Source organism: Passer domesticus, chromosome 23 (assembly GCF_036417665.1).
Source record: "Passer domesticus isolate bPasDom1 chromosome 23, bPasDom1.hap1, whole genome shotgun sequence".
Classification (NCBI taxonomy): domain Eukaryota; kingdom Metazoa; phylum Chordata; class Aves; order Passeriformes; family Passeridae; genus Passer; species Passer domesticus.
Window position 1 is genome coordinate 1,483,658 of NC_087496.1, and position 13,912 is coordinate 1,497,569.

General features: G+C 51.0%; 1 protein-coding gene across 2 annotated transcripts in view; it reads right to left on the minus strand.

Annotated features, from left to right (window-relative positions):
• Nucleotides 1-12,916, minus strand: part of FLI1 (Fli-1 proto-oncogene, ETS transcription factor) — an 89,237-nt gene extending 76,321 nt beyond the window's left edge. Inside the window, exons 1-2 of one of the 2 annotated variants that reach the window (XM_064397650.1) lie at nucleotides 11,930-12,916; nucleotides 10,034-10,115 (exon numbers count right to left, since the gene is read on the minus strand). In XM_064397650.1, coding sequence (XP_064253720.1) covers nucleotides 10,034-10,072 — 39 coding nt within the window. In that variant the 5' untranslated portion in view covers nucleotides 10,073-10,115; nucleotides 11,930-12,916. Of the gene's footprint in view, nucleotides 1-10,006; nucleotides 10,116-11,929 lie in introns of both variants that reach the window. The other variant, XM_064397649.1, reaches the window with a different exon arrangement.
• Nucleotides 12,917-13,912: the final 996 nt, after the last annotated feature.

The following is a 13,912-nucleotide window of genomic DNA, read 5'->3' on the forward strand; positions in this document are numbered from 1 at the left end:
GAGAGCAGCACATCTGGATGCTGCTAGCGGGGTCAGGTCCCCCCTTGCCTAGGGCCACAAAACTGGAGTTCAATTAAAAGAAATCACGGTTAACCCTTCGCTTTCCTCATTCCTCTTGCTGTTCTGTGCCCTCTGTCCTGCCCCCACCCCCGGCAGTGCTCCGGTCCCGGCTCCCCCCTCAGCGTTCCCAATGGCAGGAGGCTGCAGCGCCCGGAAAAGCGAGAGGTTAAAGGGAAGAGTGAAACGCATCCTTCCAAAACCCGAATGGTTTCCTCTCTAGACAACGCTCCCCACCAGCCCCGACAAACAACGCGGGTGGGGGTGATGGAGAGGACAGGTTGAGGATCTCAACCGCGAAAGGAAGGGGGGAAATCCCCTGGAAAGAGCCTCTGTCACCCACCGACCTCACAGGGCACTTTGAGTCGGGGCTACGGGATTGAAGTGGGGGAGCTGAGGATCCGGGGGGGGGGGGGAACCACCTGAAAACGGGCCCAGCTCGCGGGAGAGGAGCCCGACAACCCCAAATCCCCCTGAGCCCAGCACCCTCAAAACTCCTGAGCCAAACACCCTCAAAACCCCCCTGAGCCCGACACCCTCCAACTCCCTGAGCCCGACAACCCCCAAACCCCTTGAGCCCGACAACCCCAAACCCCCTGAGCCCGACAACCCCAAAACCCCCTGAGCACAACACCCTCGAACCCCCTGAGCCCAATACCCTCAAACCCCCTGAACCAAACACACTCAAACCTCCTGAGCCCGACACCCTCCAACCCCCTGAGCCCGACAACCCCAAACCCCCCGAGCCCGACAACCCCAAACCCCTTTGCCCAGCTCCGGGCTGAAGGTACAAACAAATCCGGCCCCCGCCGCGCATCCCGGCGCTCTCAAAGACGGGAAGTTGCCAAGCAGACCCCCCGCCATCCCACCGGGAGATATTTTTGGAACCTAGCTCTGCATTTTATGGCCAGACGGGCACCGTGACCCGCAGGGTTTATTGGGCACGACTAAAGCGGAGCCTGCTCAGGTCCGGGTGTCATTTGTGATACCGGCTCTGTCAGGATGCTCCGCGCTTCTCCTCCTGTGTTTGGTCTAAAGCAGCATTTGGGAGAATCCAAGAGATAAGGGAATGAGCGAAGGTGTTACACACTCTAAAGAGAAGCCGATCAATCTGCTCTTTTCCTCCCAAATAACGACAAATAGAAGCTTTGCATTATTTTTTCTTTCTGTTTTTCTTTCAACCCCCCACCTTTTACCCCAGCCTCCCCCCCCCAAAAAAAAAAACCCACCCAAAAAACCCAAAAAAACAAAAACACCAAAAAACAAATAACCTCTAAAAACCTCAAAACCCAACCCAAAAGCCACCTTTGAAGTTATGCCATACTTTTTGGAAAAGGCTGAAATATTCATAACCTCCGGACGCCAAGCTCTGAATCATCCTAGGTGGTTGTGCCGTGACTGGGTATTCAACTGTTATTTAACTGAGTGTTTGACTGAGGTTTTAACTGGTATTTTACTGAGTACTTAACTGTTATCTAACTGAGTTTTTAACTGTTACTGCATTTAACCAAGAAGGAGGGAGCCGAGACAAGCGGGGAAAGGCGGGCATGGGGCTGAGCAGGATCTGTTGCCACTCTGGATCGGATGCTCGCCCTTGGGATGCACATGTACGTACAGCAAAGGAATTAGGATCTGTTTCATGTGGTCACCGCCAGACAGTCGGAAAATCATTTGATCTTGGCAACCACGGAAGATTTCAAATGCTTACATGGGGACAGGCTGGTAGAAATCAGTTACTCCTCTATTATTATTATTATTATTATTATTATTATTATTATTATTATTATTTCTATTTCTATTTCTATTTCTATTTCTATTTCACTTCGTTAACGAATGGAACGGAATTGTCGAGCAGCGTTGTTAATTAGCTCAATATTGATCTCGGGCGCCTGGCACGTCCCCAGCTCCTCTCCCGTCCTTAGGGCTGGTGCCAGCGGCTGCAGCCCCACACGGAGAAGGTGAGATCGGCGCGATCCGAAAGGAATGAGGAGCCACTGGGGGGATGTGGCCTGGAGCTGTTTCGTTCCCAGACCCAAAGGAGTTAACCCTCGGTGTAGCTCTCTGCCAGTCCCTCGCAAAACCCCTAAGATTTGGATTTTCTGTCTGTTACCCACACGGGATTAGCGGGCATCGCTGAATAATTGAAACTGTCCGGTTATTCCCTAGGAACAAACACAATGAAAGCCTTCCCCAGCCCCATTGCAGGTTGGGAATCTGATTTTCCGATGAGGGGAGAGGGGATAGGCTTATGTCACCCTCTCTGACCCCAACAACATCAGCTGAGCTCTCGCTGAGCCCAGCCTGGCGCTGTCGCTGTGAACGAACGCGGGGATAGGGGACGGGAGCTCAAAAAACCCCAACATCCACGCCCTGGCTTTGTGGCCAGAAAGAGCCCCATTTCTCACTAAATGTGACCAAGTGTCCCCTTTGTAAAACGAGCTTTCCATCCACGTGTATTCACAGAGCCCGTGGGGGTGCATTGTGTGTTATATGTCTGATAACACCGCTTTGCGGATAACCTGCCATGGTTCTGTTCTCTCTGAACGTAGGCACAATTCCCATCATTCCGGACTTGCAGGGGGCCGGAGTTTATCCCGCTCCAGCCTTCACTGGAGGGAAACTCTCCCCCAGCTGCAGGGAACGTTTAAAATCCCCGGCTCTGACTTTCCTCTGGCACTGACCCCATCGCAGAAAGAAAAACGCGACGTGTTTGTTTATTTTCTAACCCCACATTCTTACAAGCAAAAAGCCCAAACTGCAGCCCTGGGATTTGATCCCCCGAAACGAATCCCAATTTTAGACCCAATTAATTGGGCAAACCTCAGCTTTTCAGCTGCAGCAATAAAAGGGAATCGGGAGAGGAAATCAGAGCTGAAGGATCGGGCCCCTCCTCCCGACAGGAACAGCCCAGGAGATCTGGAAGCTGAAGCCGGCAAGTTATTCCCCGCTAATCGGTACTAAGTAAAACATAATGTCTTAAAAGTGGGGTGGAGAAGATGCAGGAGCTTTGAAGCTGCATGGCAATGAGGGGCGAGCCAGGGGTGTCCTGGATGCTTTTATTTGAGTTCCATGTCCCAATAAAACAGCCCCCGCCCTCCCTCCCCCATCCCGCAGTTATTGAAAAGCTGAGGCACAAAAAACAAAAATACTGAAGGCCAAAAAAACAGACTGCAGTGCACTAGCTCCGAACGTCTGGCCCCTCGCTTGAGGCCATAATTAATTTGAGATTTATTTTTATTGGAGAACCCAGTCTCGTCTGACCTTAGCCAAACAAGACTTCAGCGAGACCCTTGATGCGCTTGAATGGAACAGAATATTTCTCTCTAACTTCTCTTCAGGCGGCCGTGCCTGCTTTGAATTTGTTCCTCAGACTTCATATATTTGGAGATTTACAGGAAAGATTTAAAGCATTTTTCCCCTTAGCATTCACTCTCTCTTTTCTTCCCTTTTCGATCCCCTTTCCCTCCACACCGTCTCCTTCTAACCACCCGGTTGGGAGAGCATAAGGAGGGCTGGAATACAAAATTCCCTGGATCCAGCATATTGGGAGGGGGGCGTTTTCCCTGTAAATTGGGAAAGAATGGAGCCATTAAAAGGTCGCAGAGCTGGGGAGGGGGGTTGGTTGCTGCTGCCTGATGACGGAGGTCACTGGAAAATCTCGTCCCTTGTGCCCGATTTATTTTAGAAAGCTCCAACGTGCCACAATTCCAGGAGAAAAACAACTTTTCTCCCACCTCGACTTAAATTCAAGCCTTGTCTTGAAGGTGAAGAGGGAAGGAGCAATGCCAGCCCTTCCCCACGCAGCTGAGCACGGGAAAGAGGCAGGACACGGGCACATGGAGAGGGATGTTTCTCTTTAAAGTAGAGAGGTTGGTGCAAACAAGACCTAAATCCTTAAAAAGTAAGTTGTCATAAGGTGTTAATCAACGACTTGCTAAAAGTCCGACAATTTAGCAGCGTTTGTACCCCGAGAAATGGGTGTCGAAAAGGGAAAGAAAGAGAACCGATAGGGTATAAACGTAATTAGTGATCGCGGAAGGTGGGTGAGAAGGAGCTCACAGCAGCTCCTGCCCCCGAAGCTACCGCAGTCCCCACCCTGGAGGTGCCTGTCTCCTCCTCCCGAGCCCGGGCGAGCAGGAGTGGAACCCTCCGGGATGCCAGGAATGGGGAAATAAATAAATAAATAATAATAAAAAACCAAACCAAACCAAAACAAAACAAAAAAAAAAAAAAAAAAAAAAACCAAAAAAAACCCCACAACGAAATAAAGCGCTGGAGGATGCACTCAGTAGGAACATCAGCACCCGGAGCGGGGAAAAACCAGTCCGGGGAGGCTTTGGTTCTTTGGTTTTGCCTTTCCTGCCAGGCTCAGGCTCTCCAGCCGCTCCTGGGCAGGTTTCTGCCCGCGCCACCCGAGCACCCCGAGCACCTGCGGGCTGACCCCGCACGGGTCCTGTGCAGCGCTCGGTGCCCGGGCACCAATCCCGCTGCAAAACAAACGGAATCCCGGGATATTCTTTCCTGGCAACCTGTCCTGTGCTGCTGTTCGGCTGGAAAGGGACGTGTCCGTGCCAGGGTTTGGCAGTGCCCGCTCCGAAGAAACCTCCACTGTTTTGTCCTTAAAATAAGAATTTACTCCCTCTCTCTTTAGGGCTTCTGTAAACTTTCCAGGCGGAGGGAGAGCAAGAACAAACCCAATATTGTTCCCAGCCACGCAGCCCCTTTCCCCTGCATGAATATCCTTCTTTGTGCTGCACCACAAACCTTAGGGCTGCCTTAAACCCGGGCTTAAAGCGGGAACCCCGCGCTTGCCCCGAGGATCCTTCCCGAGCAGAATCCAGCTCCGTGCCCTTCCCGAGGGCTGGGGCAGCAGGACTGGGGTCACTGCAGGCACGGCAGGGCGAGAGAGGAAACGTGGGGGTGACACCGGGACAGCCGCTCCTCTCCGCCCCGGGCTTCCCTCCTTCGCCAAGGGACCTTCCCTGAGGGGTCTGGCCCCCAGGAGCAGGAAAAGGGCTCCGGGAGAAGGAAAGGAGCTCCAGGAGCAGGAAAAGGGCTCCGGGAGAAGGAAAGGAGCTCCAGGAGCAGGAAAGGAGCTCCAGGAGCAGGAAAGGAGCTCCAGGAGAAGGAAAAGGGCTCCAGGAGAAGGAAAGGAGCTCCAGGAGCAGGAAAAGGGCTCCAGGAGAAGGAAAAGGGCTCCAGGAGCAGGAAAGGAGCTCCAGGAGCAGGAAAAGGGCTCCAGGAGCAGGAAAGGAGCTCCAGGAGCAGGAAAAGGGCTCCAGGAGAAGGAAAGGAGCTCCAGGAGAAGGAAAGGAGCTCCAGGAGCAGGAAAAGGGCTCCAGGAGCAGGAAAGGAGCTCCAGGAGCAGGAAAAGGGCTCCAGGAGAAGGAAAGGAGCTCCAGGAGCAGGAAAAGGGCTCCAGGAGACGGTAAGGAGCTCCAGGAGCAGGAAAAGGGCTCCAGGAGAAGGAAAGGAGCTCCAGGAGAAGGAAAGGAGCTCCAAGAGGAGGAGAGTGGCTCCAGGAGGAGGAGAGTGGCTCCAGGAGGAGGAAAAGAGATCCAGGAACAGGAAAGGAGTTCCAGGAGAAGGAAAAGGGCTCCAGGAAAATGAATGGCACTCCAGGAATAGGGAGGGGCTCCAGTAGAAGGAAAGGAGCTCCAGGAACAGGAAAGGGGCTTCAGGAGGAAGAAAACAGTTACAGGAGCTTGAAAGGCAGTACAGGAGCAGGAAAAGGATGCCAGGAGCAGGGAAGGGCTCCAGGAGGAGGAAAAGGAGCTCCAGGAGAAGGAAAGTAACTCCAGGAGCAGGAAGAGGGCTCCAGGAGGAGGAAAAGGAGCTCCAGGAGAAGGAAAGTAACTCCAGGAGTAGGAAGAGGGCTCCAGGAGCAGGAAAGGCAGTCCAGGATCAGGGAAGGGCTTCCAGGAGCAACAAGGAGCTTCAGGAGAAGGAAAAGGGCTGCAGGAGAAGGAAAGGAGCTCCGGGAGCAGGAAAGGAGCTCCGGGAGAAGGAAGGGAGAGAGGCTCACCCCGTGCTGGCTCGGGGAGGGCAGGGCACGGGAAGCGAAAGCAGAAGCGCTGAGTGTGCGAGGAGGAGGCGATAAAGGGGAATGAAGGGTTTGGATGTTGCCCAAGGGCAGAGAAAAGCGCGGGTGAACAACGAACCCCCAAATGATCCTTGTGTCTCTTCACACCTTCTGAAAGCACAGACTGGCGGGGCAGGAGGGGAGCGAGGGCTGCTGTGGCCTGCAGGAGCTGTCACAATGGTAATAATTAAAAAATCAGAATTCAGAAAGCATGTTGCTCTGCTTATGGCTCTAATTCTTTCCATGTCCCTGCAGTCAGGATTCCAGTGCTGTCTTTTAAAATTTAATTTCCCAATTACATTCCATGTTTCATTCTCTAAAGTCAAGTCCTTGTGTTTAGATGAGATTAGCACCTCTGATACACTGTGAAATATTAAATATTCACAGATCAGCCAGTCCCTAATGGCCTGAGGAATAGAAATTCTTCAACAGCTATACAGAATAAGCCATGAAGGATCAAAATTTATTTCTACTTGATTCCCAGCCCTCCATTGAATTAAAGCCCCTACAGGAGGTGGGTATGAGACAGAAGCTTGGGTTCCCTTGTCGGGAGCTCAGTGGGACTGGGTTCCTGTGTCAGAAGTTCCATAGGATTGGGTTCCTGTGTCAGGAGCTCTGTGGGATTAGGGTCCCCTGTCAGTTCTGTGGGACTGGTTTCCCTGTTGTGTGGGATCTGTTCTCAGTGCTCTCGATGACCCCTCTGTGCTGTGATGGAAATCAAGGTTACAGCCCTGAGCTCCAATCCGAGTGACTCCACACAAAATCCTTGTTAAAACAAAGCATTTTAGATGAAATCCTCCTCTGCCTCCTGCAGCTCCCTCACCTCACCCCTCAGCCTGCTTTTGGAAAGCCATGACAAGAACCCCGTGGCCTGAAGGTGTCCCAGGATATTTGGTGAATTTGTTCCTCCTGGGATTCCTGTGGCACACCCTGTAGGTGTGTGGCACACCCTGTAACTGCCCCCTCTGGGCTCCAGCTGAGAGGGACGAGGCATTTTCTGTCCCAGGCACAGAGTAAACCTGAAGTGAATGCACACTGTCCATCTGTTGGGGAGGATTTGTAGAGAAGATCAATCCCCATCTCTCATGTTCTGATGGGGGTGGTGTACACATCCCACAAAAGTAACAAAGAAAATATTTCTACCTTCCATGGGACAGCAAATAAAGCTTTGTGGAGAAGGAATGACATGGGGAAAAAAAAAAGAAAAAAAAGGAGGAGGAGGTGGAGAAGGAGGGGAAGGAGAGAGGAATTGGGACTCAATCATCTCTCAATCTTCTGCTTTTCAAACACTTGGGAAGCTTGGGAAGCCCTCCCAGGTGAGGCTGGGGCAGCAGGAAGGGCAGGAAGGCAGGGGGGTCCCAGTGGGACCTGGTTCAGCTGCACCCACACTCGAAGATGGGGAGAGGCAGCAGAGGGTGGAGGTGCCCGGGGCACGGAGCTCACTGCACAGGGAGGGGATCCACAGCCACATTCCCACTGCCTGGGGCGTTCATCTATCCCAGCCCTTCAGCCAGGCACTGTCAGAGCCTCTCTGCTGCCTCTGGGTGCGTTTGGGTCACTGGAAGCTGCCACCAAACCCAGAGGGGCAGAGACTGACCTCACCCATGTGCTTAGGGCTCAAATTCCCTGAATTTCACCACGTTCCCACCTTTATGAATGGCTCTGAATGAGCTGCCCAGGCACATTTTGGTCCCACGGGGCAGAGCTGCCCAACTCAAACCACTCAGAGCCAGTGGCAGACATTTCCTTTGTCACCAGAGGGTTTTGGGTCAGACTTCATGGAAATCCTGTTGATGTTTTTAAGCACAGGAACAAATCATTTCCCCAGTGCCTTTGGAGTGGGAGAAGCTCTGCAGACAACACAGCAGAGACACTGTCCTTGCCCAGAATACCCTCAGCTGAGGAGGAAGGGCAGTGGCAGAGGCAGAGTCCAGCACCCCACAGCTCATGCCTCCCGCCTCACTGCGAGTCCCACCTGGGCAGCTCTTCCCGGTGCACACAGCACAAACTCCTGCAAGAGAACCCTGTCCCAGCCCTTTCCTGCAGCCCTGCCCTGCCTGAGGCTGCCCTGACACAGCCAGGGACAGGCTCCCCAGTCCTGCTGCCATGATCAGTTCCTCAGGCCTGGGGCTCACTCCCACGGTTCCAAAGGAATTTTGCTCCCAACAGGAGCAGCCCTGGATCTGCCTCCCAGCCCAAGGCGGTGACACCACTCCAGAGGATGTCACAGGGCCTTCCTCTCCTCATTGCAGTCAGAGCATCCCGGGCATTCCCTGCATGCCCCGACTCTGCTGGCCACAGCCAGTCACACACTGGGAACACCTTCCTCTGCTGCAGCTCCGAGGGGATTTGCCTTCCCCAGACTCGAATTTCAGCTGTTTTCCACAATTTCTGTTGTTCCAGAACCTGATCCAGAGCTTTGCAAATTTACTGAACAAAATTACCTCACCAGCATTCCCTGAACCACCAAGATGGGAGTGGGATTTTGGGGATATCAGCCCGTGGGGATCCTGCCCATTCCTGGTTGGATCTGTTGTGGTGATGTGGAGCAGCTGCACAAGCTCAGCCAGTGCCACACGACCTGGGATCATCCCAAACTTGCATTTCCACTGCTGATTGTCCCCCAAGTGCCCAAACTGAGCCAGGACATCAGGAGTATTCACAGGAATTGTTCAGTGGGTCATCCCCAGTAATCCTGGGGCACAGATCATTGAGACAGGGAAAGGGGGAGAAAAAGAGACCAAATTCCTGTAATAAATTATTCATTACAAATTATCCACCCAGCTGTAGTTAACACCCTCCTGTGTTTCTTCAGGGACAGGAGAGGCTTGTGGTTTAGATTTTCCCTAAGTGCTGCTGCATGCAGGGTTTGCCTCAAACGTGTAACCCAGATGTCCCAGGCTTGGTTTATTTACATTCTTGGGAGCTGTTGTGAAAAAAACCCTATATGATGTCAAATATAATATTAAGCTCAACTGAGGTATAAAGGGACAAGGCTGTGCCAACCCTGCTTTGGTTTTTGTTTTAATCTTTAAAAAAGAAAGAGACAGAAGTGGCCCATCAAAATACATGGTAAGATATTTTTTTAAAACTTGAAATAAATAAATAAATATATATATAAATGCAAACAAGTATTTGAAGTGCAAGATCTGGTAATATCAGTTAAAAACCAAAACAACTGAAGTTAATTTTCCCACTAAATTGCATGGAAATATTCAAGCACAGAAAGAAACTTCAGGAACACAGAAAGAAATCCCAGTGTCACACAGCACTGCCTGGTGTGACAATCCATTGCTTCAGCAGCTGAGAGAGATGTTTGTCTTTAACTCATTCAGTATTTTCCTCCTCTAAACCCATTCTGAAATGGACCTTTCAGAAACCACACAACTCCACAGATCATCTTGCACATGGAGCTCAGGAGCTGGCACGGCAGAGAAGAGAAAGGAAATTCAGCTCTGGCTCAGGACTGAGGGGGGCTGGGAAAGCAGAAAGTTGGGAGGAAATGGAAGGAACCGCGGTGCCAGCTCTGGGGTAGAGCCCGGGAGCAGAGCCCCTGGGTGTGCTGCTCCCAGAGCAGAAAACCGGGACCACACTGGAGTTAAACACAGCCCGACCACGGGGTAACCCAGCAGCAAGGAAGGGTGAAAGGGAAACCCGCCTGAACTCATTGTCTGTCCCCGATGGTACAACTTCTGAGTCAACCCTGCACCTTTCCAAAATGATACATTTCATATTTCAGTCTCTGACCCTTCTCCCACTGAAGATCGAGGGATTTTTTTTCCTGCTAAATTCAGTAAGAAAGGGAATGAGATTTTCAACCAATACAAACGACTGTGAATTTGGGGGGGTTGCGATTTTTGACATTACCTGTTTAAAGATGCTGTCATGTCTTACCTTGACGTAAGACGAAGTGTCTGGTACAGTCTGAAACATCCTTACTTGTTTATTAGATATATTTAAAGGTCCTAAATTTGACCTGAAATAAATCACAGAGATACTCCCAGTCATATATTTGGATATAGAAAAATAAATAAATAAAGCCTGGTCTAAATAATAAGATTGGTAATAAAATACAGAGGGGAATGATCAAGCATTTAAGTGTTACTTTTAAAGGACAGAGAACCACATCAACACAGTAACTAGAATCGAGTAAGAGACTCACAGAGCACGGGTTTATTTCTCTTTTTAAACACCAGTTTGGTTTTTCCTTTGGATTCTCCCTCCTCCTGAGGAAAAGAGCCTTCTTCACGTTAGACCAGAGCAGAGGGAAACGTTTGACATTTGATTAACTGAATTTCTTAACCAACAATTAAAAACCAGCTGAAATACTCGTGTTTTCATGTCGAGCCTAGTTAACCCCATTGACTCGTACCCCGAGGTTTCCCCGGGCTGAGTGAGGGGCAGTTCCCTTTCCTGGCTCATTGAAACCATCCCGAGCCATTAACCCGCCGGCCCCGACTGATTTAAGGAACCTTCCCCACCAACAATAATTAAACCATAAATTCAAAAATACTCCGAAGGGAAGCATCGCTGCAAATATTAAAAGAACTCTCGGGTTGTCAACCCCGTTTCTATTTGGGGTTCTTCTCAGACTTTGTCTCAGACTCAGGGCACCCCATCTGTTTTCCTGTTCTCCCCAGGCTCGATGAGCCCCTGATGAGCCGGGAGTTTTGTGCCTCCAACCCCAGCTCGTCACTGCAGAGACGCGGGGATGAACAGCGTGCAAACCGTGATGCTGTGTGGGAAAACAGACCCGCAGCCACCAAAACATCCGACAGACCGACTTTATTGGTCCTCCCCGACCCTCTCGGGGTCTTCAGCCCTTCTGGAACGCGCCAGAAACAATTAGCTAAGTGTAATTAGCCAAGTGTAAGGGGTGAATCATTAAGAATCACACCCCTGACACACATCCCCGCCCGCCGCTCTGTGCTGTTTCCCGGGGGTGGAAGGAAGAGTGAGAGATGCAGCCGGGAATTACCGCAGGGAAGGGGCCCGGCGCACGGGAAGGATGCGCAGGAGCCGCGCAGGAGCCGCGCAGGAGCCGCGCAGCCCGGGTGCTGGGCTGGCGCTTTCTCCAAGCTCCTGAGGAAAAGCTGTGGGGTCCTGAATGCTTGTCCCGGTCTGATCCGAGCCAGCCCGGGTTAATTACAGACCCGCGTTAATGAGGCTGAGACCCCGCAGAGCCCGGGGACACCCCCGGCCCCTGGAGCCGCGGAACCTTCTGTGGAGTTCAGGGAAAGCAAAAAAGAAATAAAAACAAGAAAAAAAAACCCACAGTCCAACAACTGGAAAATAAAAGCTCGCTATCTGCACGTAACCCCCCTTTAATTGATTTTTAAAGTATTTATTGCCCGTCCAGCTGGCACGGGAGGGCAAGCGGCTCTAAGGCGGACAATGTGTTTCTGATAAATACAATTCTTTTTTTTCCTGTCGTCCTCCCTCCTAACACATTCCAGTTTCTTTTGCTTCTGAACTTGCGACGGGGGGTGGGGGCAGGCAGAGCGGAGGGACAAGGTAATTTTGCCTCGCCAGTAAATTTTCTGGGGTCAAGGATTCCCATATTGGTTTTCCCCGCTCTCCTCTTTACCCCTGATTAGCGTCCCCCCCTCTCCTCCTTTACCTCCCTGTTGTAATTACGCCAGTGCATGTAAATAAATACATCTGCATATTTTGGAGCGGTTCTCAAAGCCTGCAGCGGATTATTTATCAATCGTCAGCCGCGATAGAAAAAGGCCTCTTAAACTACTTTTAGAATCGCTTATTCTTATTGCTGTGGTTGAAAGGACTCACCTTTTAAAGCCTTTGCCCTCAGCCAGTGGCAGGGCAGTTTGTAAAGATCCAGGGTGAGATCAAGCCCGAGCTCGCCCCCGGCTGCGGAGCGCTGCCCTTGCCGCTGCAGTTTTGCGGGGAGAAGAGAGATTTCAACGTGTTGGATCCAAAGCAGCGCTGAAGTTAAAATTCCCAGCCCATCCAGACAGGCTGCATCAAGCAGGCATTTCCTCAGGGGGCTTCTGTGCTGCTCGCGGCTCCAGGACGTGCTTTGCTTTCCTTTGCCTTGCTTCTCTGCCCTCTACTTTTCATTTGATTTCCGTTTTCCCCCCTTATCAATATTCCAGCTGTTCCCTCAGATTATTCGTGGCCATGGGGCATCCTCGCCCCGTGAGCCCTCCTGGCGCTATGAGCGACTTTAAACAACACTCCAAAAACAGAAAAAGAGGGGAAAAAAAGGGGGGGGGGAGAATCACAACTTTAAAAAAATATATATTGCTGAGGAGTCAAGCCGAAAAGAGACGCTGAGTGGAGCTCAAGTGCTACTTTAAATCCCCTTTTTAAAATAAGGAAGTTTCAAATATCCGTTTTTAAATCATCGGTCCTTATTTTGAGGTTTTCTTTCCTGACTCTTACCTAGAAAAGAGTTAACCCAAAGCATGACGGAGCACGCTGCAGATGCACACGGCTGGGAGAGCGCGATGGAATCGGCTCCAAACGATTCTTTTGGTTAAAGAATTCCGCATTTCTCCCAGCGAGCCGAAATCTCCTGCTCTTTTTAGCTATTTCACAAGGGTCTATCAAACAGTAACGTGTTCAGGAGGGAAAGGAAACACATCTTCAATCCAGAGATGGTTTTTCCCCATCGGAGTCACGTTCCTGGTGCATTTTGTCATCTCAGAAACCTTCACAGACAATATTTTGCTCTAACCTGGGCAAAAACTTCCAGGGATTTTAGTACAACATCAATTTTAAATGCAACCCTCAGAAGGGTTACCAAAACTATTTGGAAAATGTTCTTCCATTCTCTATTCTCTTTCTCTCCTTCCCGGCTTTGCCCCAAATTCCAACATATTGAAACATTTTTCTCCTTAATAAGAGGAACATATAAAGTGAAGGGGTGAAAGGGCAACCTGGGAGCCGTGCCTTGAGCTCCGCACACAATTTACTCCCTGGTAGACGAGGCGTTTAGCATTCCTCCCAATTTCCAAGGAAAACAGACTCAGACCTGGACCCGGCAACCAGGGACCTCGCCACTTTTTAATATAGAAATTCTTCGGATTCTTTGTTGTTGTTATAATTGTTGTTGTTTGTGGCGAGAGAAGCCCTTTCCCAAGGTGAGGGGACGGGGTTTTAGGGAGACGCTTCCTTGGGATGGAAGGAAAAGCAAAGCGACAGGAGGGACAGGAAGGTGCGCAGGAGGGAAGGGATCGGGGGGAACAATCAGGACAGAAAGGGAATAGGGAAAAAACCCTCTAAAATCAAAAGCAGCGTTGTCATCATTAAAAGCTTTTCTGCAATCGCGTGTACGGGGTTAAAAATGCTCTTTGCAAGCCTTAATCTCATTATTCTGCGAGGATGGGAACGACTCCGTGCCCAGCCGGGACCGCACGGGCTCACGTTTCAAAGCCATCGCTCATTCTTTTCTCACGTTTCCACGTGTGAATTACACAGAGCACGGCTCGGGAGGAACTCTCGTGTTCACTGACGCCTCTTCCCGTTTTCCTGGCGGGGCAGGGAACCCGCGGGTGCATCTCTGCCCCGCTCTCATTTTCCTGCACTTTTAAAGCCATCTCAGCCTGGCTCCGGCAGGGAGCCCTGAGCACACGCACAACCTGCGATGAAAAACTCTTTAAAGGCTGGCGTTAACAGGAATTTGGGATGTAAAGCACTCCCAAGTTCAGGGGAAACGCCTGTCCCGAATCCCGAGCTGGGTTTGCTGCCCCTTGTAACCAAACCCCAGAGCCGAGGGAAAAACCCATGTGGCCAGTTGCAGCCATCCTG